The sequence below is a fragment of the Seriola aureovittata genome, chromosome 9 (genome assembly GCF_021018895.1).
Source record: "Seriola aureovittata isolate HTS-2021-v1 ecotype China chromosome 9, ASM2101889v1, whole genome shotgun sequence".
Lineage (NCBI taxonomy): Eukaryota > Metazoa > Chordata > Actinopteri > Carangiformes > Carangidae > Seriola > Seriola aureovittata.
The window spans coordinates 23,808,388-23,835,888 of NC_079372.1; the positions used below are offsets into that span (position 1 = coordinate 23,808,388).

The window sequence follows — 27,501 nt, forward strand, 5'->3', positions numbered from 1 at the left end:
GTCTGTGTCTCCTGCTGGTTTTCATGTCGCTCTGCTCCCCCCTGGTGGTCAGACCTGACACTGAGTCTGTCCATGTGTCCAGTCTGGTTTTAGAGCAGAGCTTCTAACAAACAGAGGAGAGTTTATCACACTAAATAAATATATAATAACTATTATAGCTACATTTGAACTGAACACAGATTCTTTAATCTGACAGGATTCCTGACAGTGATGATGCTTTTTCTTCTTCATCACTGCAGCTCAGAATAACACGAGGAGACTCTGTGACCAGAACTGGAAACAAAAACTAAACCTGTGACATCTTTGATTAGAACAATGATGATCTGAAGAAGTTCTGCAAGGTGTTACTGAGATATCGTGTTCACAAGAATGGCACCAATGTACGGGGACAGACAACCTGAAAACAATACTCCTCCAGCTCCGGCTGTCAGCAGAGCAGCGGCATAAAATTCACACACACACACACACTGAAAATCAAACTTTATCAAAACCATTGATAAAGTACAAAGACACATGTGAAGACGACACGAAGACCAGGAATATTTACAGGCAGGGATCAGATTATGGTGACGGTCAGTTGTTTACAAAACAACAAGTCTCACAGTCCTGGTCCCTTCAGGTCAACTGAAACCCGTCCACTCTGTTAACCTTAATGCACTTATCAATCTACTGTAAACCAGTGGAGTCCAGTTGGACCAGTTCATCTCTCCAGTCGGCTCCACTCAGCAGGAGGATCTCTGGGTCCTCTGGGCTTCTGAATACGACAGTTAAAGCCTGAAAAAAAACACAAATGCATTTAGATACACAAGTGTACAGGTGAGCAGAGACTGTACAGGTGAGGACAGACTGTACAGGTGAGGACAGACTGTACAGGTGAGCAGAGACTGTACAGGTGAGCAGAGACTGTACAGGTGAGGACAGACTGTACAGGTGAGGACAGACTGTACAGGTGAGCAGAGACTGTACAGGTGAGGACAGACTGTACAGGTGAGGAAAGGTGTACTGACCGATGCCTCCAGGTGAGCAGAAGTTGGACACGTCTGTGGGTGAAGACGAGAATTCTTCATAATCATCGTCTGTGCGTGAAAGTCCTTCAACTGGAAAAGACAAGAGTCAGTTTGTTTACTTTTAATCTTTCTCTCCATCTCTCCATCTCTCCTTTCTCTTTTACCTTCCTTCAGTTATTCCTCCCACTCTCTCTGTCCATCCCAATCTCTGACCCAAAGACACCAATATAACCAAACACTAATTCATATGGACACATGCACACATATAAGTATGTATACACACAACTATTTGCTTACATAAGTCGCCTAACACGGGATTTCTTCTCCAATTTTAAACTGATATTTAACATTTTATCTTATCAATATGAATATGAGACTAAACATAATGATTAAAATGTGCATATCATAGATTTACTCATAATAAACAATCTCTTACTCTGTTTTTTAGATTGTTTAACTCTGAACTCTTTCAGTGTGATGATTTGACAACATAATTGAAGATTAATACACTGGTTCTTCATGACAGAGACACAACAATCCTCAAACATTAACTGACAGTATATTTAAACCCTCTCACTTGTATTTATAGCTCACCTGTCTGTGTCTCTGATCTGATCAAACTGCTGCTACTGGGTCATTAAAGTGGAGCTCATAAATGCTAATCAGTTTGGCTAATTTACCCTTTACAGCAGATCATGTCCATAATGTAATGATCCATACTAATATTACTCTACATGTTCATGGCAAAGATGATCATGTATGGGTGAACTACAGAGCAGCTGAGCTGTTGATTCAAAAAGAGATCCTGACGTCCTAATTGACGTTTTCTAATAGATTTGTCAGATAAAATGACACATATGAGCCATGATCATAAATTAGCAAAAACATAAACTGTAACTATATCAACAGATGACTGTTAGTTATATCCAGTGAAGATGTTTTTGATTCTTCAGTGTTTAAACTGTAAATAACAACCATTTAAAACTGCCATTCATTCGTCGCTGTTCAAACTTGACTGCTGCTGGTAGCGCTGCAGCTAGCTGACCTATCAACCATCCATCCACCCTCCCTTCCTTATTTATCTGACACCCTTCTGTTCCTCTCCCCTATTACCTGCCACCAGTTGATATTCTTCATTGTTGTGTGGTGACAGTAGCCCCTCCCCCGGCCTGGGATTGGCTGATGTTGCTGTGTCATAGATGGGCGTGGTAGAGAGCAGCATGCTTTGTGGTTTAGCTCGGGGCCTGACGGCGCTGTAGAGAGCAGCTGCTGATGCCCCTGCAGAGTCGTTATCATAGTGGTGCGAGGCAGGCAGGCTCCTAGGAGCAGGAAGACAGTTCACTGTGAGACTGGGTTTAAAAATTATGGTTAAATATTCAGAAGTAAAACATTGATGAAACCTGGAAATAAAAAAATTAAAAAAACTCAGTGTAAATCAAAATGATGAGACACTATAAATGTTTGACCTTCTAAAAGGCCTGAAACTGATGCAACTTTTAGAGAAACTTAAGGTGTTTCTTTACCTGCTGGATCTGGGCGGTGTTACGGCAGAGTAGGCGGGGTTTGTTGGAGGTGGGTGGGGGTGTTTGGACTTGTTGACCACAGCATACGTATCATTCATGTCAATCACCTTTGATGATCTGTACACGGACAGAGACAGAGAGAGATATTGATACATGTTAGTTGCTAACCAGAGCTAACTAACCCCGCCATCAAATCCCAGTTCTTTATACTGGTGCTGTCACCAGTTCCACCAGTTCACTCTCCCTAAAACTACAAACAGATTAAATAAATGACACATACTGTGTTAATTTGTGAGCTTCACGATGATGAAGGGTGAACGTGGTCAGACTCAGGCTAGCTGTTGCCTTATACTTTCCAGGCTTTATGCTAAGCTAGGCTAACCACAATTGTGACTCCAGCTCTGTACCGAACTGACTCCCCTTAAAAAGATGAGAGCATTTCTCAAAACTGAAACTATTTTTTTAAGAAATTCAACCTGTACTTTCACACATTAAACTTTGACACAAACAAGCGTCATTACCATCAGTAGGAACTGTAGAAAATAAACACGGAAGAGAAGCTGAGGTCTGACACGTGAAAACAGACAAAAGATCTTCATCTTGATCATGAGTTTAATATATAAAGGGAAATATTAAAACCAGAGAACAGAAGAGCGTCAGGATGGTTTCATATCTAATCAGATCAATCAATCACAATCTGTCTGTTTTGAATAGGTGAATTTGCTATCATATCACTCATATCCCTCTTTGTCTCATACTTACCATGTACTTGTCTGGTTTTAGTGGAAACTACTGTGTGAAACTCGACCAGTAACTAATAAGTGTCAAGTGAATGCACATCAGCACAAACATCTTTACAAGCTAGAAGGTAACTCAGGGTCAGGATCAGGGGTGGGGCTACGGGACATAGGAATCGTACTATCAGGTGATAGGAATCTGATTTTTAGGTATACAATCTACCAAGTTATCTATAAATATAGTGCATTGTCTTTAGTTTAACACATTTAACATGCTATTTGTTGAGCAGGTGCGAGGGGGCTAATGCCTCTCTAACTTGTTTTACAAATAGTAGATTGGGAATATGACCTGTAGGGATTAACTGTTAGCTAAAGTATTTTATCTAATAGTTAAGTCAATCTTTAACTATTAAAGAGAGCAAGGAATGAATTTTATCAGTCGGCCTTCACCATAGTTTATTATCATATCACTCTTTTTCTAATGCTAACCACATACTTGCCTAATTTAACAGGAAACCGATGTGTCAAAAACTCCCGCTGTGTTAAAGACTACAACTGGTGATCTCTTTTAATCAGTTGGTCTTCACCACAGTTTATTACAGTAAAACAATTACCATGGTCAAGATACATGAACTGGAACTGTCCACCTTTTTTATTTCCTAGATGAAAACACGAGATACTTTAATGATATATTGACTGCTGAACTAAAAATGTCCCCGAGAAACAGCAAATTTGTCTTACAATAATGTGAGTCATTTGATTGCATCATGATCAGAGAGAACATGTTTTTAATGAGTTAAGCTACATTTGTTAACAGCAGCACAGATCACCAGGAAGTGGTTAAAGTGGACGGTTGTCACACCAGTGACCAGGTTCACATCCAGAGTCTCGTCTGCAGTTCAGGTAACAGCAGCTCTTTGGTTCAGGTAAGTGAAAGATGGTGGTTTAGGTTTAATGTAAATAAACAGGTTTTGAAGTTTTTCTGTATAAAACTATAGCAGGATTTTTCACTATGACTGAACCTGCAGCGCTGTGAGCACTTGGTTATAGGAAACATGATCTGATCGCAGATATGTTTCTATACAAATTAGCTGTAATTGTATGCGTGTGTGTGTGTGTGTGTGTGTGCGTGTGCGTGCGTGCGTGCGACCAACAGCTCAGACTCAGATCATCCTCCACACTGTTACACTGACACACACCTTACCAGATGTGACACAGCACTGATAAACCCTGATTTTTGAGTTTGCCTTTACTTTAACAGACTGTACAGCATGCTGAGATCTGTGACTTGTAACTGTACACTGTGACACTGAGTGTGTGCTTCCTGTATACAGTTGTAGTATGGAATTGACTACAGGTACCATCATGCATTACGTTTTGAGATGGGTGGGAAATTGTCACACACTGCTGCTGCTGCTGCTGCTGCTGCTACATGTTTACAACTCAGCAGGAAGTCACTCAGCTCTGAACTTCCTGCTCTGGCCATGTGACTGCAGTCATCATGGTTACACTGATAGTAACCACCGACCTAACTGGATAGGCTGACTGGTTACTGGTTGGTATCTGGTTTGTTTTTAATATTACCAATCTCCTCTTCTCTTGTTTCCTTTTGTTTCTTGTTTCCTCCTCTCCTCTCCCCTTTTTCCTATTTTGTTTTATTTTTATTAATCCCTCTTTCCATCACTTTTCTCCTAATTTTTTCTGTATTTTCTCACATTTTCCCGCCTCTTCTCTCTCATTTCTCCTCTTTTCTAAACCCTCTTTTCCTCTCCTCTGCCTTCACTCCGCTCGTTTGCCATGGTAACATATGGGAATGGAGGGATGGAGGGTAAGGAGGGTGTTAGTTTAACACCTTAGGGTGAGACAGATAAGATAGATAGATACATGTAGATAGATAGATAGATAGATAGATAGATAGATAGATAGATAGATAGATAGATAGATAGATAGATAGATAGATAGATAGATAGATAGATAGATAGATAGATGTACCTCTTGGTGCAAGAAGCAGGTGCTGCTGTAGTCTTGTTGTCTGGTTTCTGCGGCTGGTGGACAAACAGAAAGCAGTAGTTAAGGTTAAATGGGATTTTACTTCCATTGTTCCAGACTGATGTTATACAAGTTCATATGAATACAATAAATAAATATTTTAATTGGCCTCCTATCGGTTTTTATTGGGATCATCTTCGATATTTTGGTGGATATGATATGTACCAGTGTCAAATTTCATTTCATGTGTATGGGTATGAAAAGTCTAAACTCTTGGTGAAACCTGCTTTCTAACAGCAGGTGGGTTCAAATGTTTGTACAAAATAATAAACTATGACTGTGGAAATTAAAATGATGGTGAATTTGTCAGAAGATTATCCCCAGGATTCACAGTTGTACTGGACGAGTCTACAAACAATGCGGGCAGTGTGTTCCCGGCGTAAGAGATGACACTAGAAGAGATGACACTAGACTATGGGTTGGCTTGAAGGATATAGATGCTTATAGTCTGTTTCCTCTGCGCTCACACAGTGATTGTTGTTTAACTTTGTTGCTCTAACCGCTGTCAATTTTACGAGCTGATTCATCACATGAGTCTACACCACAACTTCACTGACAGATCAGGTCACAGTGTGTTTACTGCCATAACCACAGCCTGGTTTACGTTTCAGTAACTTTTTACTGTCAGTGGCTTCTTCCTGGTTTCGTACAAAATACTTTGTAACATTGATTTAGGAAGAGCAATATAAATAAATAAATGAAGGGTTTATAAGCTGTAACTAACAGATTTGTTAATCATTTATAACAACAATTTGCTTGACCTTTTAACAACTCATGTTAATAATCATTTTATAAACATTTTTAGCTCCAGATGTCCTGCAGATGTTTTCTCCCTATGAATTTATGGGAGCTATCTGTAAGTTTTGCTATTGCTACATAGCTAACCTTAGATTAACATTAGCATTAACAGCTGTTTACTTACTAGTCTAGAAGAAATGTGTGTATCAAACTTAATTTCTTTACTCACCAACAGCTGTCTCCAGAGGTGGAAGAAAAACCCCCTTGACTCGCTTCTATTTCTAACACTTCCTTTTTTCTTCTGAAGCATGCTAATTAAGGATAGGGTTAGTCTTGTCACTTTCCAATACCGAGTCACAGTAGTGTCCAGTCTGAAGAAGTAGCTTCTCAGAAGATGAAGTATAACCTCTTGTATTGTAAACACAATGATGACTGAAGCTCTTGGGAAGACTGAACAGCTGTTGATTCTAAAGTTAAGCTAACGTTAGCTATGTAGAAATAGCAAATCTTACAAATAGCTCGTTTAAAGAGATAAAAGTGTCTGCAGGAGATGGATTTTCCACAACCTAGTAATACAGCGGTGTCTCTTATTAATGTCTTATAACCGATCTATAAATAATAAGTAAATTAAAAAGTAAATAATATTAGTTACGTTTAATAATTTAATTAATTCCATTAATTGCAGCTTATACACCCTTTACAAATCAATTTTTTAATCAGTTTGCGCCTTTAAAGACTCATAAATACATTTTTGCATTTCACAATGTTGAGTTCAAACAAAGGAGAACTGAATAGAACAGAGAACACATGTGTTTCTAAGTTTCTGTGTTTCCTTTTTCGAGTAATATGCGATTGGATCCTCTCACTGAGCTTGAGACCTGGTTCTAACAAACATAAAGAGTGAGAAGCAGCAATTGTTCAGACTCAGTGTTAATACACAACTGAATCAATGACATAAATAAAATAATTAAAAGATTCATCAGAGTGAGAATTAACAGAATCTAGAGATCCCTGGCCAAGTGAGTGTCTGCAAAAGAATATGGTGTTTATATGGTTATAGTTTTGTGTTAGAGTGAACCTACCTGTCAGCGGGTGTTGTCCATTAGTTTGTTTCAGTCGATTTCTTCCTTTTAAACACTCATCAGCAGACACTGCTCTGTCTGTGCTGAACAACCTAATGTCAAACTGTCGGCTGCACTGGATTTTCATACAGGAAGTCAGTTTTACTAATCACTTCCCCTTACCGAAGCTGCGCTTTGTCTACTTCCTCCTCCACTGATTCCAACATATGTTGTTTATGAACACTTCATAGTGATGTGGAACATGACTTCCCTTGTGTTTTTACCTCAGACATGTTATAGTAGAACTGTTGACTGCTGGGCTGAAGGACTCGTTCGAGCATACAGGCAACGGCCGTGAAGATGAACTGATACTGATCCTGCAAAGGAGTAAACAGAGAGATGAATATCTCTGTGTTATTATCAGACTCTGGAGTTTTTTTTTAAATTCCCTGAGTGAAGCTGATCACCTGGTCTGCTCTGTTTCAAGAAAATGAAGTGTGAAGTTCTGTGTAAGTGACCCCAACTGATTCAGTCATCTGTGTATTTAGTTATAAGGAGGAACAAGATAATATTTGACAGCAGAGTTCTTCATGTAGTGTACCAAGGTTACAGAGGTGTGTGTGTGTGTGTGTGTGTGTGTGTGTGTGTATAGGTGTGTTACAAGCAAGACCAGGTCAAAACCTAGTACCTAGTATACAGTATTTGTGGACCCTGTATGGTCAAAGTATGAAATTGAGGGCATAGTTGAAAACTGTTGTGAAGCCACAGTAAACATTGCGTTGTATTATCATTCAGGCTAGTCTCAGCTGGTTTCAGCTCTTTATCTGTTTGCTTCTCTCCTCATCTCTGTGCTCACATATAAAGTATTTTAATACAGCTGAATTCACAATAAAGCTGTTCTCATTGACATGTTTTCTGTTTCTGTTGCTCCAAGCTACAGCTAAAATCCTGATTTTATTACCACAATGTCGTCAGTTAAAGACAAGACAAGCTGCGATTTCAGCTGTATTTACTGGAAAATCCTCACTCAGAAAGAAAGTTAGAAGAGACACAATATCTAATAGACACAGAGAGAGAGGGCAGGACCGGAGACTCTCTTCTATGGAAGTAGCTAAGGTTTGTCCAAAACATCACTAGATTTGTCACTAGGTGTTTTTTTGTTTTTTTTTTAAGTCTGTGAATCTAGTGACAAATGCGTTAAGTTATCAACAGTGAAACTAAACACCCCCTGATACAAACTGTTTGTGCCAATTCATTTTGAAAGAGAAAGAGCCAAGGGGGAAACTGCAACAGTCAGCCAGCCAACCAATGGCGTAACTCAATCACTCAACTCTATCAGTCAGTCGGTCAGTCAGTCACAGACATTCACATTTATAGGGCTGGCCCTGCTGTGTATCCACAACTGCTGACAACAAAAAATCTGATGTTAAGTGTCTCAGGTCGAATTTATTTTTGTGTGATTTTGTGTCTGTTTGTGGTTTTTTTTGTGTCTTTAAACATTGTCATTGTACGTAAAAAAAAGAAAAAGTCATGCAGGTTTGGTCTGGCGTCAGGATTGTTCACACAAGGTCTTCACACTGTGAAACTACCTACTTTAGTTTGGACAGCAGAGGGTCTCTGCCGCCTCAGCTCCAGGACGATCTCCATGATGCTGAAGTCTGTTGTGTGCTGCTACAGACGGGACAACACAGACACACAGACACACAGACACACTGACACACTGACACACTGAGCGCTGTCGCATGAACAATAACTCTTCAGTTTGTAAGAGAATGTGCAGAACGACCATTAATTGATAATCAGTAAAAATCTATTTATTCATGATGGCTGGTGTCAATGGGAGATCACCGCTTTAACTTCTACAAGTGTAGAACAAGAACTGACTGAAGTGATTCTCTTCATCCGCCTCAACACTGAGGTGGTCACGTGTTGTGTTATCATGTGTTACCTTGGTAACCAGCAGGTCATGGATGTAGTCAAGAGCACAGATGACTCCTGTCCTCCCACAGCCCGCACTGTAACACACACACAAACACACACACACACACACACACACACACACACACACACGCACACGCACATACACACACACGAACAGATGCAGCCTGCATGTTAACTGTGCCATCGTTAGCAGGTGTTACCTGCTGCATATTCACAACCTCCTGCTTTCTGTCTGTGGGCGTATGTGTGTGTGTGTGTGTGTGTGTGTGTGTGTGTGTGTGTGTGTGTGTGTGTGTGTGTGTGTGTGTGTGTGTGTATGTGTGTGAGGGTGTGTGTGTATGTGTGTGAGTGTGTGTGTTTGTGTGTGTGTGTGTGTGTGATAAGCTGCCATATGTGTGATATGGCCTGTTGCATGTTAATGACCATCTGACCTGCGATCTGTACCGCTGGCAAAAACAAGTTTCAGTAATGATGTGGAATTAGCAGCCGTTTAGAGGCAGAGGGAGTGTGTTTCTGTGTGTGTGTGTGTGTGTGTGTGTGTGTGTGTGTGTGTGTGTGTGTGTGTGTGTGTGTGTGTGTATGTGTGTGTACCTGCAGTGTACCAGCAGAGGTGAGGTGTGTGTTCTCTGGCTGTTTCTGACTCCCTCCAGCAGGTCCACGATTCCTGCAGACTCGTACGGAACGTCGTGATCCGGCCATGACAGGAACTGATACTGAATCACTGAACGGCTGTCCTGGAGGAGGAGGAGGAGGAGGAGGAGGAGGATGAAGATGGAGGAGAGGGGGTTTATTCTTTAAGTTCTTGGAAGTATGACTCATAAACAAGCAGGATATACAAGTACCCTCAAACTGAAGTAAAAAGTATAGTAATGGAGTCAATGTACTATAGTTACATTCTACCACTGATAGTCCTGTGGATGAAGAACAAAGGTCAGAGCTTAATATAATATAATATAATATTATATTATAATATATTATATTATATATATATATATATATATATATATATATATATATACAGTATATCATAATGTGAAGCTCTTACCTGCTGGTATGTGACAGTCAGAGTTCTGACCACTACGTCTTCATTGGGATGTGTCTCCCCCTGCTGGAAACACACAGCAACAATACATTTAAAAGAAACAAAATGTTTGTTTTGTGTTTTGAGTGAAAAAATGATTTAATGTTGAGTCTGTTATGAATTACTCCTGTGTGTTCTTACACTATGGACAGTGAACGGTCCAAATGTAGCAGACTGATGAACTGGAGCCCAGTAACACTCACACTTCTTCTGCAGAAGACAAAATGTCACCACACTTCATGTTAATAGAGACAAGAAAGACACACACATGCGTTTGTGCACTCACTCACACACACACACACACACACACACACACATACACACACACACATATATATGTAAGGCAAAATAATTTCTCAGACAAAATTATAATGTACAAAGACACTGTTTTCTCTTTTTGTGATATACTTGTGAAATTATGATCTACTGATTTAAGTTTTGTTTTGTTTTGTTTTACCTTTCCCATCTCTATTTCTCTGCAGGCCATGACTATCACCTGAAACACACACACGTCAGACATTAGTCAGAGCCCCCTGAGGGGAAATTTGCTGATCTCATCTGATGATGATGAACATTATTGATTTGATGCCAGTCTTCCTAATTAAACAATTTCTAGTCACTGTATATTGTTTTGTGTGTATTTAAGACCCAGACTAATTCCTGGACATTAACTGGACATTACAGTAATGGCTGATCTTGTGTGTTATGTGACCTTGATGTCGTGCTGCCAGATCATCCTCCAGAAGTCAACCAGAGTGGAGCTGAGAGGACCCTGACAGGCGATGTACCGGTTGTCTGCTGACGGCCCCTGCAGGAGAAACACTAGCATTACAGCCACAGCAGCGCAGAGAGCAGAGATGACGACCAGTGTGTTTTTGTCTAAGACAATTTAGTGAAGGGAAAGTTAATAAATAGATTAATTAATCAATTAATTAATAATTAATGAATACATTTTCCAGCCTTTTCAGCCGACAGTTGTTTCTGTAAGGTTTTTTTGTAACTCACTGAACTAAGAGCTGACCTCCATGGCTGCTAATCTGTGATGGTTTCTGAATACTGCGCCAAATGAAAGACTTTAAACTGAAACTTCTCTCATCTGTCGTCACATTATTTTCTCAACACTGTATTTTTGTTTATTTTCTTGTTGTTCCTCATTAGATGAAGACACGAAGAAGAGGGAAAAGGAGTAGTCATTACCTTGATGAAACTCGCGTTGATGTAATCAGAGTCAGAGTCTGAGGTCAGCAGAGACAACACCACCCGAGACTGGTCATCTATACACACACACACACACACACACACACACACACACACACACACACACACACAGACACACACACAGACACACACACACACACAAAATCATTCCCTCTGTTTATAGTAGCAGATCATCTTAAATTTGAAGATGAGACAGGAAGGACACAAGGGGGGCAGAGGGAAGGAATGAGGAAAGGAAGCGAGGACACAGAGAAGGCAGCGTGCACGTACATGGCAGGATGTCTTTGTATCTGTTCTTCTTGATGTTTTCCTTCAGAGCTCCGACCTCAGTGGTCAAACCCAGATCTATCTTCAACGACAAGGTCTTCGAACGCACCACCTGTCACACACGCACACATACACACACACACACAGTTAGTGTATACAACAGATTTCTAGGACATATCTTACATGATATGATAAATAAAAACATAGTGATAAGGTGTGTAGTAATGAGGGGGGTAGTGGAACTAACCAAGTACCCAGGGCCCCAACACTATTAGCAGGGGCCCCTTCCTCTCTTGCTGTTGGGTGGACAATAACAGTTGCTCTGATATTGAGGTTGAGGACTTCAGGTGAACTTTGGAGAAACCACGTTGTTTAAAAAAAAAAAAAAATCAGGTGACAAACAGAGAAAAGTATGTGTAGTGAAGCAGCTGAAATGTAATTACGTGGACAGCCACCTCAGATACAGGTGTGATAATGGCCGTATTAAAAGGTGCTTATGAACAGGCCTCTGATGACAATGAACTATCTATCAGAGTCAAGGAGGATAGGAGGAATTAGGAAAAGATCATGATGGAGGAACAAATTCAAAACAAACATTGAAGCTGAAGCTGAAGCTGAAGTTGGACGTACGAAGAAAACAGAGAGTTTGATTAGAGGAAGAAGATAAAGCAGGTTTATCTGCCACGGGAAGAGCAGTAATGGTAAAAGTTGTTTGGGCTGTAAAGAGGAACAACTTTCAGACATGACTTATTTTATGCAGGTTTAGATGGCATTTAGTTTCTGTGCAGGAAGCGAAGGTGCACTCAGTCTATCAAAACAAAACAAAACAAAGAACAGCTTCAGACTGTATATTGGTGGTTTCCAGGCTGAAGGGTACAGCTGCCTGACACTTCCATACAACGCATGAATAGAGGATTCAGCAATGATCTATACAAATTGGGTTTGACTCATTAATTTCACTGATTAAGTCATTATTGACCTGCACAGTCAGAAGGCCCAAGATAAATCAATCAAACAATCTTTAATATATATATATTATATATATATTTAAAATGTGGTGCAAAGAGATTATTTCATTAATAGGAAAGAAAAGACAAGCCTGCAAGATGATGTGTGTGTATACACATATTTACAAGACAGACAGTGAACCTGTAAGTACACATCAGATGTTAACTTATAATATAGTGAGAGTTCTGATTGCCAGTGATTATCTAAACAATCTCCTCTTCTTCTGTGGTATATAACATGGTGCAGAATATTTTTGAACATGTTGATGAACATGTTTCTGATGATTCATCCATGACGTCCACGACAGTACCCTGAAATTATGATCTGATGCCTTCAAAGGCCTCTGCCACTTCCTCTGGCTGCCCACTGACCATTTATTTCCAACCACAGCAGAGCAGCTTCCTGTGGATGTGAACCTGCATCACACATAAGCCAGTGTGACCTGGAACCAGGTTAATGCCAGTGATAATGTCTGAACAGAACAGAAGAGCAGAACTCCACCGACCTCTGTTGCTTTAGAAACATCCTCATTTTGACACATTTCACACTGTCTTTGTCTTCATGTGTATGCACAGACACACTTTGAGTGATCATGCACTAACACACTGTGAAAACCACAGTGTGTTATTGTGTGATCAGTCAATTGACCTGTTTCCTGTTTTAGTTGCTCGCTGGCAGGAGCTGGTGGTCAGTCATACTCTGTAGTTGAAGCACCACACAGTCACAGTGCCCCTGAGAAAAGACTTTATCTTGTATGTATCCCTTCATTTATTTATTTATTTATTGGTTTTTGTGTTGAACAAGATTCCCCCTCCTCATAATGTCATTGAAGAAGAAGAAATGCACACAGCCTGTATTCAGAAACTGAGCCCTAAACTGAGCTGTCAGGACTTCTGTAACTTTGTGATGTCACAACAAATTGGTCACTGCCCTCAGCCACATCCTAAGCCCCGCCCACCAGGACCCACCATCCAACCTTGCAGGATTTGGTTTCTCAGAGTGTTTACCTGAAATCTGCTATATTTTTATTGGGTCGCTCAGAAAACAGTCAGCCAATCAGAAGAGAGGCTCAGAGCCTCATCTTCTTATGGATCAACACTTCAAATAAAACACTGCAGAAGAGGAAAATTTAAAGTTGTTCGCCTGTGTGTTTGTTATTTAGGATACATCTATTCTACATGACTGTAACATGACTGTGACTTATTGTCTTTGACTGTGACCTTCATCTGCCATCATTAGTCAACAAAATAACACACTCATTTTTCTGAGCATCATGGCAACTCTGTATGTAAGTTCATCTTTAAAAACATCTCCCATAAAAAACGAGCACATAGGTCATTTGTGCTGCAGGTTATTATGTCCCATAGTTACATTTTATTGCTAAGCGACATCTAGTGGTCGTAGTAATTATGACAGCAAAGGGAAAGTGCGGAGACGTAGTTTAAAGAGAGACAAAGTCCATGTCAGGAGGAGGTTATGGTGGATGGATGGATATGATACAGGAGAGCGGTGTTCGATTCCCAAGTGAAAGTAGCAGTTGATGTTGTTTCTATCATCCATGACCGTTTGTTGTTATTGCTGTAACCATGACAACAAACATCATCTAATGTTCAGGAAGTACTTATTTTAACCCAAATCACGATCTTTTCCTAAATCTAACCAAGCCATTACTGTTATTATAGTAAACATGGCAACAAAGGTAGGTATGTCGCTCTTGGTACAGTCCGCTTGTATACTTATTATTATAACCATGACAAGTTGGTTCACCTGCTGCCATAGGGGCACTACTTCAGGAGACACTCCAATGGGTCGAATCAGCGGTTTGAAAAAAACAACCTGTTAGTTCAGATTAGAGGATTTGTGGGGACTATTTTCACCAGCGGATTAATCCACATTTGGTGCTGTAGTGAGTGTTTGGGGCAACAGGACGGTGTGTGTGACTGAGTCAAATAAACTTTGTGTGTTAATAGTGATGAAGGAACATGTCACCTGGTGACACAGTGAGTATTACTGATGTCTTTTAATAATAAACACTCGAACTCTGTGGCTCAGATGACCTGATGAGAAGTTCAGTGCTGGCTCAAGAGAAAAGAAATATGGAGAATCATCACTTTTACTGAAAGCTGAGATGAGTCTGAGGCTCAGCAGGATCTCAGTGCCGTGTTTCAGTCTCAACACTTTCACTGGATGAGCCATTTCAGGAACAACAACAAGGAAGCTGCTCTGTTGAGTTAATAATGAACCAACCTGGGAGAGAATGAGGAAGCAGGATTATTGACTAACTAACCTTCAATGCCACACAGGAACAAACAGCCAGCCTGCAGACCCATCTTAAAACACACATACAAGTGTGTCTGATGTGAACCAAACTCTATTTATTACCTCCATGACAGCTACACAGAAGGTGTAAAAACCCATGTTTCTATAAAACAAAGCACCTGTTGTGTTATTGACATTAAATAAACTCCTCAGTTTGTTACATCGTCTGAAAAGTGACAGTTGTAGGAAACAGGAAATGATAATTATGTAATGTGGGACGTGTGCACTCAGACAACAGACTTCAGTGCAGCAGGCAAGGAGAAATGATGAACATATGATTTAAAATAAGTCAAAGACCGTTCAGTCTTCTCACTTTATAAATCTGAATTTAAAAAGCAGAGAGAGACAGTTATCATTAATCTTGCTGTCATGTCAGAAGTTTTAAAAATTAATATATATGTCTGTGTGTAGAGTGTGGTCCTCTGAGCAACACAACTAAACATAAGCCATTAAAACACACAAATCAGGTGTTCTGTGTGCATCATTTATTCCTATGGTTGTTGTATGACACAATAACATTTGATTCCCAGTCTGGCTGCTGTAGGTCCAGTGCGCACACATCAAAATCTGAAATCTGATCCTAGATCAGATTGTCGGTCTCTCATTAAAAAGTCTGATTGTGGGTCACTTCTGGTCAGGAGGTTAAAGTTTTTTTTAAATGTTTTAAGTAATATTTCCAGTTGTTTCATAGCACTTTAGATGTTATTAAAAATGTCTTCTGTTCCAACACTGGATAAAGTAAATGAAACATGTTTTTGCGAGTATGAAAGTTGGTTTCTGAGAAGAAATCTGTAAGAAACAGTAATAAAAGTAGCTGTTGGGGGAGGTCTGGTAGCTCACTTGGTAGAGAGGGTAGCGTGTGCGAAGGCTGAATCCTTACCGCAGTGGCCCAGGTTTGAGTCCAGCCCGGGCCTTTTGCTGCATGTTCTTGCACTTCTCGCTCCCCTAACTTTCGTCTTTCGTCTATGTCTATCTCTACTATCGCTATAAAAGAAAATAAAGCAGAAATGCCAAAAAATAATCTTTAAAAAGAAAAATAGTAAGTGTTCACTCACTAGCTTTCTCTCAGAGCTTTCAACTACTTTCAAAGCTGCTTTTTAAGAGATACAGAATGTTTGGCCACTAATGACACGTAGACACTTCCTCTGTAAAACAGTATGTATGTGTTTGTGTGACATGTTGGACCCTGCAGGTTATTTCTACCTGTTTCTTACCTCTATTCAGCCACATGTCTATTCAGAGCCTCTTGTTAAATAAGTTTTGAATCAATTTTTGAACCGTTTATGTGTTGTGGGGTTTCTCTTCCTGTCCAGGTCCCATCGTTTGCTTTAAATATACAACACTCTCACATGCTGATGACAGACATTTAACAAAAACTGAGAGATATCAAATGTCTTATATGCCATATAAACATATACTGTGATACACTGTGGAAAAGTGTAAGTCGAAGATCATTCTAGAATAGACAGTAGAATTTAAAATGAATATCATTCTCAACTTCATCCACATCACACAGGAGTCACTTAGTGATAATAACTTTCACATAACAGTAGTGGATGGGAACAAGGATTAATGGCATTTTATTTTGCTGATTTTGTGAATTTAGGTTAAAATTTGAGCTCCATGAGGATGGCAACTTGATTATAATATTTTACTAAATCTCCTGTTGAACAGTCCAGTAGGCTGTTTTATGATTGCCCATTCACAAAGAACCCCAAAAGCAGTTTCAAATGGTTCTACTTAGTGTGGGTGTTCCACAAAGCTCTATTATCGGTCCTTTTCTATTCACTGTTTCTATAAGCAATAATACAATGGTGCAGCTGGCATAAACTTCGGTAATATTGAAAACTAGAGCCATGTGAAACACCTTGCGACCAAGAAAAAGATAAATTGGTATTTCTGTACAGAAACACGTTTTGCTTTTCTTCTTCAGTAGTCCATTGTACAGTCTATGTTTATAATTATGTCTGCACTTTATGGTAATATGGAGAATGGTGTGTCTTAAAAGAGATCATTACCTCAGTGAGACGATCTGTTTAAATTCAATATTAACTAACCAACAAACACCCAAACCCACTGTCCTTTATCATATTTCTAACTAACTATAAAAAAGTTATTATATTATACAAAATCAGAAACTCTAACTGTCTTTGGTATGACAATAAGCTGAGTTGTTTTGTGTGAGGTGGACGAAACAATGAGGGGAAGCACTGAATCCTTAGAGAAGGTTGAATCAGTGTTAATGACAGACACTGAGAACAGTGTGAACACAGCTGGCACCTCAATGGGCTTCACACATCTACAGTATAACTGAGAGTCACAGAAAAAAAAGAGTGATAACAAAACAAAAGCAGGACACATCAGTGCTGAGAACCTTGTAATCTTTTACCTCACAGTTTTGCAGTATTACAGGGTGATAGTTACAGTTTGCTGAAGCTCACACCCACGTACATAGATGCACATTTTGTTTTCTGACTCCAGACTGAATAACTCCACCTAATACGGTCGTCTTGTCCATTCTGTTTCTTCTCTCATATTTACTGACAACAAAGAGCAAATGTCAACTGTGCTTAAACCTCCGCCATGTTTTAAAGTGTATTTTCAGGTAGTTTAGTCGTGGTTAGCTTAGCTTTAGCATGCAGTTAACTGCTAAAAGAGGCGGTGACCTTAAACGACCTGCACACCAAGTTCAAACCTACTCACTCATTTTGATTTAGTTTATATCTGATGTGATGTCTTTGGCATGTGTGAACAGTGTAAGCCCATGTGGGCAGGCCACCCTTAACTGAATGACACAAAAAATATTTGTTCATTCATTCAGTGACAAAAAGTTGATCGATGAATGGATGGATTGGTGGATGGATGGATGGATGGATGGATGGATGGATGGATGGATGGATGGATGTGGAGGTGACTGTCCAAGACAATAACATTATCATTTATTTTCACTAAAGTGGTGAACAACACAGAGCAAAAAGCTCAACAACACACAGCTCAACAATTTTTGGGTAATGATAAATAACTGAGACAATATAGAAGCGTGTATGACTTTCTCAAGATCAACGACCTGATCTTTGAGATGCTTCCCGGTTGATAAAAACATGATTGAATGATTTTTGTAACTTGTGTTTTTTCTTTTTTTCTTTTACATAACATTGATATTGACTGCTGTGTCCCAGTAGCAGCATATATATACCCAGAGCAGGAGGGGGCCAAGGATGGAGCCTTGGGGAACACCACAGGTCAGCAGGGCTGCTGAGGAGGAGGAGGAGGAGGCATCACTGAGGAGGATTTGAACCAGTCTAAGGCAGTATCCCTGACACCAGCCCACTTTTCAAGGCAATTAAATAAAACAGAATGAGTGAAAGCTCATGAGCTGAGACCAAGTAGGGTTAAAAACTAAACCAAAAGTAAAAAATCATCAGTAATTTTTATGAGGGAAGTTGCAGTATTTTGATGTGAACGGAAACTCAATTGAAATTTATCAAAGATTTTATTATTATTCATGAAATTACCAACCTTCTCTAAACCTTTAGATAAAAGTGGTAGCTTGGACATGGGTCTAATAATTTTAAAATCAAGAGGGTCAAGAAAAGAGGATGCACCACTGCATGTTTAAGACAGGAGGGAACAGAGCAGGCAGACAGAGAGCTGTTAACAACGGACACAACTGTGGAACCGACACTGTTATAAACCTCATAACATCCAGAGGACTTGACGAAGGCTTGAATTTGGCAGTTGCGTCCTTTAATGTGCAGAATGAGTGGGTCAGTGAGACAGAGGGGCTTAGTATACAGAGGCATCGCAGATGCCCAAGAATAATAGGAGAGGCTTTAGTTTTTTGACTAGAAGGAGAGAATTAATTATGGAATCAATGGTTTTGGAAAAGAAAAAGTTGAAAGTGTCACAGGTCTGAGTCATATAGTGTCTAATAAAAAAAGCATTCACACCTTTCTCACAGACTTTGTTTAGCTTTGCATGTTTTACACAAAGCAGCCTTATGTCACTCAGTCAGTTCAATTTATCAGATTAAAGCCGCAGCTCATGTAAATAGTTACCACACAGACGCAAACACCAGCAGGGTTTTCCAGGAAAGTAAAAGTCTTTTTCTCAACAGTGTGTGTGTGTGTGTATGTGTGTGTGTGTGTGTGTGTAACAGGAAAAGACTGGCCGAAGAAACACTGGGTGAGTTAATAATCCACAGAAAACAAGTGGAGAGACACATGCAGATATACGCAGATGAAAAGTAGTGTAACATAAGAGGCTACAACACACAGAGCCTTGTATGTTATATGAGTGAAGTGTGTGACACAGAAGTACCATCAGTGCCAAGCTCAACCCTCAAATCTGACCTACAGTTACTCAAACTTTTTCTTGTTTTATGAAATATTTTTGTCAAATATCATCATGTTGGTCTTAGCGCTGCTCTGCGACACTGAGAACATGATGAGTCCTGACCCTAAAATCATCTTAACCACAACCTAAACCTATATTTAAACCTGTGCTTTGCTGAAACCTCCTAACAGTGATGATATAAAGCTCTAAAATGGGATTTTCACGCAGACAGAGGTATACGAAAACACACACTCACGCTGTACTCCTGATCCAGAGTGGCGGGATCCAGTGTCCTGAGGGTGGACAGCAGAGAGGGCAGCAGCTCCATGTCGCATCAAATATCCAGCAAACATCAGAAAACATCCAGCACCTGAGCCAACCTCCGCTGACTCTGTCAGAGCTGTGACTGCAGTCTGATCAGTCAATACTGAAATTGAAATTAACCTCTCGCTCTCTCTCTCTCTCTCTCTCTCTCTTAGTTCTCTCTTTACCTCTGTGTCTGTGTGTTTCAGTTCTGTCTCTATGTTTAACCCTTGTTAGTTAATGATTTAACAGTAAGTAATTATGCACCTCTCTCTCTCTCTCTCTCTCTCACTCTCTCTCTCCCTCTGTACAAAGGAGAACAAGGAAGAAACTTTAAATGGCATAAGAAAAAGTAAAAAGTTCAGGACGGCAACTTGATGACGTCATTGAATTGTAACACGCCAATGCGAGTCAGAAAGATGTTTCCTTCCTGAGAGCACAAAATGTGTGAATGAACCAGACTGTGGGCAGTTTTAATCAGACTGCGATCGCCACCTGTGTGTGTCTGCAGGCAGTGCACAGAGACAGATGTGCAAGTCAAACCGGAACATTAAGAATCAATTTAAAAATTTTTAAACTTGAATATTACAACCTAATCGTCCCCCTTAAAATGCAAAAGATGTCAGCTGCGGCCAGGCCACCAAGGTTCACCTTGAAATACATTTATTTCAAGTCACTTCTTGCAGCTGTTTATCATTTAAATCATCACCTAATTACGCCACACACCTTGACAAAGCAAGTTCAGTTATATTTTATCACACACTTACACAAAGTCTCATACACCTCTCAAACAGAAAGCTTAGATTCCGCCATTAGCCCTGCAAAGGTGCAGTTTTGCACACTTGTACCTAGAAAGCTCAGCACTAGACTGACCTTTTACACACAATAAGCCACATCTAATTAAATTCTGGACCTAACCCTACCTGGCATGTTAATGTAACACCTGACATGATATAACCTGATGTGTACCTGCAGCCATATAATCAAATACAAAGGCTACAAAGTCACCTAGTTTAAATTGCTTTATGTGTCATTTGAATTCAGACAATCAAACTTGCCTTTATTAGGCTTAATAGATGTCTAACAATAGCAGACAAATCAAACAAACATGGACGTTAATGTTGCCTGTTAGGATTCATAATTATGGCAAAGAGGAAAATACACCTATCTCTGCTACAACGACAAGGACATTAAGTATTTTTAGATTAAATAGTATTTTTACTTTTACTAAAGGAAAATATCTGAATACTTCTTCCACCAGTGTCTGTGCTTCATCACAACGTTTACCCATTAAACAGAGGTGCAGAAGACCCTGAAGGTTTACCGTCCTCTGCAGCTGACAACACCGTGTAGTTCATTCTCGGTTCTCGGAAACAGCGTCAGAGTGAGAGCTCTGTCCTGTCTCCTCCTCTGTACTGCACTCCTCTCTGTTAGCTGCTCCGTCTCCACCGCTAGCTTAGCCTGCTAGCTAGCAGCCCAGGTAAACATGGCTATGTCGCAGGCTCTGTCAGAGGAGGAGTTTCATCGGATGCAGGTAAGAAAAACACGACGGCGGTTATTTCAGGTCGGTGGGCTCACACACGGGTAGCTGTCACTGCTGAGGAACACCTGTCAGGGGCGTTAGCTTACTGATGCTATCCGTTTGTCGTTAAAGGGTGGGAGTAGTTAACGGTGTCCTGCGTTAGCTCGGGGTGGGAGGGGGGCTGGCGGTGTAATTTAATAATGTCAGGGAGGTGTCGGTCAGTTTGAGCTGGTATTTTGTCTCACTGATAATAAACTGATCAAGAAGCAGCTTTCATTGACAACCCACTGCAGCTTGCTCAGTGTCCACAGCTGTCGGGCAGAGCTAGCCTAGCATAGCTTAGCCTCCTCCTCCGGAAGAGGCGAAAGAAACCAGAGAGAAAGTGGCTGGATTTAGCTTCCTGCTGCTAACACTGCTTTCTGTCTGTCGGTTAGCTGACATGTTCGCAGCCACGGGACACTCGCCCTGATGAGAGTCACGGGGTCTGAGGCGGGCTAACACACCCAGCGGTGTGTGTTTAACAGCAGGCTCAGAGTCGTCTGTTTGTGGATTAATGTAACGTTACAGCATCAGTCACACAAATAAACATTTCATATGCTCAGGGGTTCAGTCAGTGTGTAGACACGGAGCAGAGAAGGAGCTGGGTTGCAGCCCAGTGCCGTCACACCGACACCTGTTAGCATGCTCACTGCAGACATTGGTGGTGTTTACATGCAGAGGGTAAGCACACCTGGGTACAACTATAGCAGTCTAACCAACAGTCCTGCAGCAAGCCCCAACCTCATGAAGGTTCAGAGGTGAGATTCAGCTCTGTGGTCATTATGGAGCCTGCAGGTTTTACTGTGCATTATATCATTGTATATGTATTAAGTAAAGCAGTGAATTTAGACATCCACCTGAAGTCTGACTATTTGTTATATCTAAGACACAGTCAGAGTCTGTCTTTGTGAAACCAGCCCCTGTAGTCCGGTTCATTTTGTTCAGACCAAAGGACAGAAATGATTACTGGTAGTACTGGTCTGATTCGGGTTCACACTGACAGTCATACAGTCTGACAGGTAACTCACTGATTGGACTGTTCTTCTTATCTTGCATTACCAGGAGCAAGGTGAGGAAAACAGGTCTGTGTACATTTAAGTTCTCTGGTGTCACAAATAATGAATCAGTTTTTAGTATTATTAATATTATTAAGATGCAAATTTACTGTGTTATTATTAGTGACAGACAGTAAGAGACATTCATTACTGCTTAAGTGAACACAGAGTAGGATACAAACACAGCACACAGAAGTTTTACCTGATTTTTGACTGATTGATCACAGCAAAATCCTTCACACTATATGTGCTGTACACATTGCTTATGCAGATTGATTATCAGATCAAGTCTTGGTCTTGTTTTCTGGTCTGCACCAGGGTTCAATTGACACCAGTCCAAATACGGTGAACTAACCAGGCAGACACAACAAGGTTCATTCTAACCTGAATTAACATTAATTAGTGACCGCTGATGTGACCTGCTGCAGGAGACGTTTGTCATTTTAACCTGTGAATGTGACAGCCAGTGCCAGATAAACATGACAAGCTGCGACCTGAAGGTTTTCTACACTGAGCTTTGATAATGAGAGGGAACACATTCATCATCAGAGTTCAGAAAATCAGCATAGTTTTCCAGTTTTTGAATTCTCATTTGGAGCCCACTGCTCAGTGTCGAGCCTCAAGGTGGATAGAACACAATAAAGCTCAGTGAAGAAAGGATTGGATTTCAAACAACTAGAGTTCCCTCTGTTAGACTTCATATCTCTCATATCAGCAGGGCGTTATATAGTAGGGTTTGGGCTGCAGTTAAAGGTTTTATTTAGCAGCCAGGTCTATTTCATGTAACTGGAACAACCCACATATAAACCAGAGTGTAGAAAGAGGCTTCAATTGCATCTTTTCTGATGTACAGTATATTAAAGGTGCATCCTCTCAAAGAGGGAACAGGGACTAGTTAACAAAATATAAAGGAGTATTTAGGTGCTGATGTTGTGTTTGACCACCACTTTCAGTTTATACAGCTGTTAATTATTTAGTTTTTTATTTTGCTGTCACATTTATTTGTGTTATCTGTATTTTTGTATGATGTCATAATGATGAAACAAATAAAAACTTGAAATTAATTGAAGGAAAAAAAAGAAAGGATCAGATTTTGATCTGCTTTATTTTAGCTGATAGAGATCCCTTAAAATATGTATACTCAGATCAGCCCTGAGTCTCAGGATATCATTGTGATCTCTATTAAAACACAGTGTAAGAGACACCAGGAGCTCATATGTAAAACTCTGCATCACTGGATAGTTTGTCTGTCTTCATCTCTCTCTCTCTCTCTCTCTCCGAAATGTAGTGAAACACACTGAGCTGTGTGTTTGACTCTGTTCACACTAGATAAAGTTTACGTTTCATTTCAGTCAGTGGCTGAATGAGAAGCTGCAGGAGTCCTGACTCCTCACCTGAAGTTAATGATTCAGGTTTAAGAGCACAGTGAAGGCAAATTAATTAAACATGATAATGATATAATGTGATAATGTTAAGTGCGTGTGTGTGTGTGCGTGTGTCTGTGTGTGTGTGTGCAGGCTCAGCTGCTGGAGCTGCGGACTCAGAACTATCAGCTGTCTGATGATCTCAGGAAGAACACGGCAGGTAAAGCATCTCTCTGCGATTATTTTCTCATTTATTCAATCAGTCGTTTGGTCTATTAAAAAAAAAAAAAAAAAACATGTCAGTCATAACTTTGTAGGATCCAAGCTGATTTCTTCAAACGTCTTGTTTTGTCTGACCACAACCGACACATGTTCACTTCACTGTGACATATGACAGAGAGAAGCGATTGATCGATTGGACAAGTAGAATAGTTGCTGGTCATTTGTGGATTGACTAATAGAATAAGCGGCTAATTTGTTCAGTCCCAGTATCTACGTAAACACCTCTGCCCGCCTTCCCCTTACACTCCACACCTAAACTTCTTGTCTGCAGAGAAGAAAGAAAGTAGAATTACTGCCTTGTGCTTGTCTGCCTCTGCCACTCAGACTAGTTTCAGGTTACTTCCCTGTTTATCCAGAGTCATTTGAAATATGAACCATTCGTCTGAGATTTTGTCATAATTGCTGTCAAGTCTTGAGTAATGGCTAAAAAGTGTTTTATGAGGTCACCATGACCTTGACCTTTGACCACCAGAATCTAATCAGTTTGTTCTTGAGTCCAAGGGAACGTTTGAAGAAGTTACTGAGATATGAGACAAAAATGTACACTTTGACAGCAACAGAAAGTGATGACATTACAGCATTTCACAGTAAAAACAGGAAAGAATCGCGTCGCTGTGCTGCTGTAGCAGGTGATGACTAATGTGGCAGTGAAGTCATGGAGGAAAGTTTGAAACCACACGTTGAACTGATTCAGATCTGGGTGTTTAGTGACAATCATCTAAACTCATGTTTACATGAACTGTGTGCATTCTGAGGTCATGTGATTTATTAGTGTGTTTCAGTCACATGTGAAGAAATGTTTCAGTTGAAACGGTTGTGAAAGTTTCATCAAAGCAGTTGTAAAATACCGTAAAACTCAAACTTGGCCAAGGCTGCTGTTGTAATAACCTGTGACCCTGTGATGACTGACAATGTTTTCTTCATTGAGGTACAGGAATATTAATTACAGTCTCTCAACAATCACAACTCTAAGTAGAAAACAATAAATACAGGCCACACTGTTCAGTCTGTTCATCCTCTGGTCTGGTTCTAACTGCAGGTTGTCTTCTTACTTTCATGCGTCAGGAAATAAAAATAGGTTTCACCACACAGTTAGAGTTCAGCCTTTACTTTAAGTAATATAACACGTACAAAGTAACAGGCAGGACTGCAGGAGGCACAGTGTTTCATTTAATGTACCAATCTTCACTTTGATATCATCACATGCAAAATCAACCCGCTCATTATCTACACCTGCTCACTGTGAGCAGTTTATTTTAATTTCAGCTCAGGCACATCATAATCAGAGTGATGCCGCAATTTCTCAGTTAATCAATCAAAGACAGACAGTGATTACGTTTTAAAAGCATTAATCAATGAATTAGCCAAGAGTTTGAAGAGGCACTAAAATTAAAAGTATTTACAATCTTTGGGGGGTTGTAGGGGACTCCCAGAATGCACTGGGTGAGAGGCAGAGAACAAACTGGACAGTAGGTTCATCACACAAACAGAGAGATAGTCACGCTCACATCTTCAGACAGTTTACAGTCTCCAGTTCACCTCACCTTCATGAAACAACCACATGAATGAAGTGTTTATTTCATGTGTGATTCAAACACCTGATTGACTCAGGTGGAGCTGTTAAACCTCCATCCAGAGAAAACATTTGTTCAGTATTTTTTGGAGCTGTTACTATTGATAATTACTGATTAAAAAATCAATTAACCCAGTTTAAATAATTTTAAAAGTTTAAAAAGTGTTTCTCCAGCACTGATCACGTTGGTGTGTGTTTCAGAGCTGAATGCCGTCCGTCAGAAGAATGTGGTTCTGGAAAGAGATTTTGTCAAAGCGCAGAAGGTAACAAATATTTAATTATTATCAATAATTAACATTTACTACAGTTGTGTGGTACAGAAACAGATTTGTTTCATCTCAGTGTGCAGCTTTGCCTCCTATTTACTATTCACTGACTTTAACTGTAACAAGCAGATTATCAGTCAGTTAATTAAATTTCATATTGATCATTTATCTGTCTGTTTATTTTTTTTTCTTCTCAGGCTCTGAATAAGAGCAAGAAAGCTCAGGTGAGTCTTCCTTGTCTGGTTACTATGGTTACCTCATGTTCACTGATCAGCAGCGCCCTCTACTGTTCATCACCTAATCACACACGTGTCTAGTTCTTGTTTTTAACTGGAGTCGCCCTTTAAGAATAAAATTATTCACCATTAAATCGTAAATTGTTTTCAGATATTTATATTTCTAATGACCTCTAACTGACTAACTGACTTCTAATGAACTCTCTGACTTTAAATGCACTTCAATTCATGTGTTTATTGTAGTTCACTTTTTAAACCTTTCCTTGTTTGCACTTTAGATTTTTATTCTTTTCCACATCCAATCACAGATTTCTGCAGTTTTCATTGTTCTAAGACAGTTAATAATTAATTTATCTAAATTAATTAACTGAATCAGATCACACTTGTAGCCCCAGTTCACTGTGTCACAGTTTGCTGGTGTAAAGCTGATGTTTTCCTGTAGGAGGTGGATGCGTTGCTTAGTGAGAACGAGATGCTTCAGGGGAAACTCCACAGTCAGGAGGAAGATTTCAGGCTACAGAACAGCACGCTGATGACTGAGCTCTCCAAGGTACGTCTGTGTTTGTGTGCCATACACCACACTGTATCAATAAAACATGTCATGTCTATAAGATTTTTATTATCCTTGTTTTTTCCAGCTGTGTACACAGATCGAACAGCTGGAACAGGAGAATCAGGGCCTGAAGGAAGGAGGAGGAGCCTCTGCACCCGCTGCCCCGCCCAACCCCGCCTCAAGTCCTGTCGATGGAGAATTGCTTCGCCTCCAAGCTGAAAACTCCACCCTCCAGAAGAAAATGAAAGGTGTGTGTTTGCTTGTGCTGATGTGTTGTTATTTATTTGCACAATATGTTTCAGAGGTTCTATAATCAGATCACTGAATGAAATTCCCTGTTTTTATTTACTGTTATATTATTTCATAATAATGACCACACAGCAAACATTTGAAAAGTACATTATTAATGCATTAAATCGACTTAATATCTCATTTGGTTTCCTTGATCCTTTATGATATATGATGTTGTATTTCCCTCTTTACTACAAAGAGTTCAGTTCTTTACTGCCTTTTTTTTATAGGAGCTGCAACAATTGGTCAATTAATCAGTCAACAGTAAATGAAATAAGCAACTATTTTTATAATTCATTAATTATTTCAATTATTTTTCAATGGTTGCAGCTTCACAGATGTGAGACTTTTCTGTTTTCCTTGACCTTACATTATAGTAAACTAAAAAGCATCACACAGCTGTGTTATATTTACATGTGTGTGGCTCACTGTTTACACCATACTGAGGTGTTATTCCTCTCCAGCCCTCCAGGAGCGCTATGACAAAGAGTTGCAGAGACAGGTGGTCGCCCAGGGCAACCAGAGCGCTACCACGGAGACCGACGGGTCAGCCAGCGCCAATGGAGTCTCTGATGTCACAGGGAGAGGGGAGGAGCCAGCAGCAGAGGGAACCAGTGAGAGACTGGAACAGGTTTTGGAAATCATTCCTATTTTTTGTGATAACACTCTGCTACAGCAGCTGTAGTAGTGTTTCTGAGAAAATTGTATTTATTATGTTAAAGGATTTTGCTAA

The 27,501-nt window shown here is 40.0% G+C and overlaps 2 protein-coding genes across 4 annotated transcripts in view; one reads left to right on the forward strand and one right to left on the reverse strand.

Annotated features, from left to right (window-relative positions):
* Positions 1 to 468: 468 nt before the first annotated feature.
* Positions 469 to 19,905, reverse strand: ptpn18 (protein tyrosine phosphatase non-receptor type 18). The gene is made up of 16 exons (XM_056384511.1): positions 19,541 to 19,905; positions 11,626 to 11,734; positions 11,335 to 11,411; positions 10,850 to 10,945; positions 10,595 to 10,633; positions 10,279 to 10,347; positions 10,102 to 10,164; positions 9,648 to 9,790; positions 9,064 to 9,130; positions 8,709 to 8,786; positions 7,400 to 7,492; positions 5,260 to 5,312; positions 2,531 to 2,647; positions 2,121 to 2,326; positions 1,008 to 1,097; positions 469 to 774 (listed from the first exon to the last, which is right to left on the reverse strand). The coding sequence occupies exons 1-16, from the start codon at positions 19,610 to 19,612 to the stop codon at positions 701 to 703; spliced, it is 1,446 nt and encodes a 481-aa protein (XP_056240486.1). The 5' UTR covers positions 19,613 to 19,905; the 3' UTR covers positions 469 to 700.
* A 1,039-nt stretch (positions 19,906 to 20,944) lies between these two features.
* gripap1 (GRIP1 associated protein 1) overlaps positions 20,945 to 27,501 on the forward strand; it is a 43,001-nt gene continuing 36,444 nt past the window's right edge. The window contains exons 1-7 of one of the 3 annotated variants that reach the window (XM_056384508.1): positions 20,945 to 21,121; positions 23,721 to 23,787; positions 25,624 to 25,685; positions 25,886 to 25,912; positions 26,367 to 26,474; positions 26,563 to 26,725; positions 27,233 to 27,399. In XM_056384508.1, the coding sequence (XP_056240483.1) occupies positions 21,074 to 21,121; positions 23,721 to 23,787; positions 25,624 to 25,685; positions 25,886 to 25,912; positions 26,367 to 26,474; positions 26,563 to 26,725; positions 27,233 to 27,399 (642 nt within the window). In that variant the 5' untranslated portion in view covers positions 20,945 to 21,073. The remainder of the gene's footprint in view (positions 21,122 to 23,720; positions 23,788 to 25,623; positions 25,686 to 25,885; positions 25,913 to 26,366; positions 26,475 to 26,562; positions 26,726 to 27,232; positions 27,400 to 27,501) is intronic. The other 2 variants (XM_056384509.1, XM_056384510.1) reach the window with 2 other exon arrangements.

Bases quoted from the DNA above. Each gene is read 5' to 3' on its own strand.
- ptpn18 (XM_056384511.1), bottom strand. From the start codon at position 19,612: ATGGAGCTGCTGCCCTCTCTGCTGTCCACCCTCAGGACACTGGATCCC. The intron at 11,735-19,540 runs GTGAGTGTGTGT...CGTGTGTGACAG, and splicing joins CTCTGGATCAGGAGTACAGC to GTGGTGCGTTCGAAGACCTT. The intron at 10,348-10,594 runs GTAAAACAAAAC...TGTCTTCTGCAG, and splicing joins GAGAAATAGAGATGGGAAAG to AAGAAGTGTGAGTGTTACTG.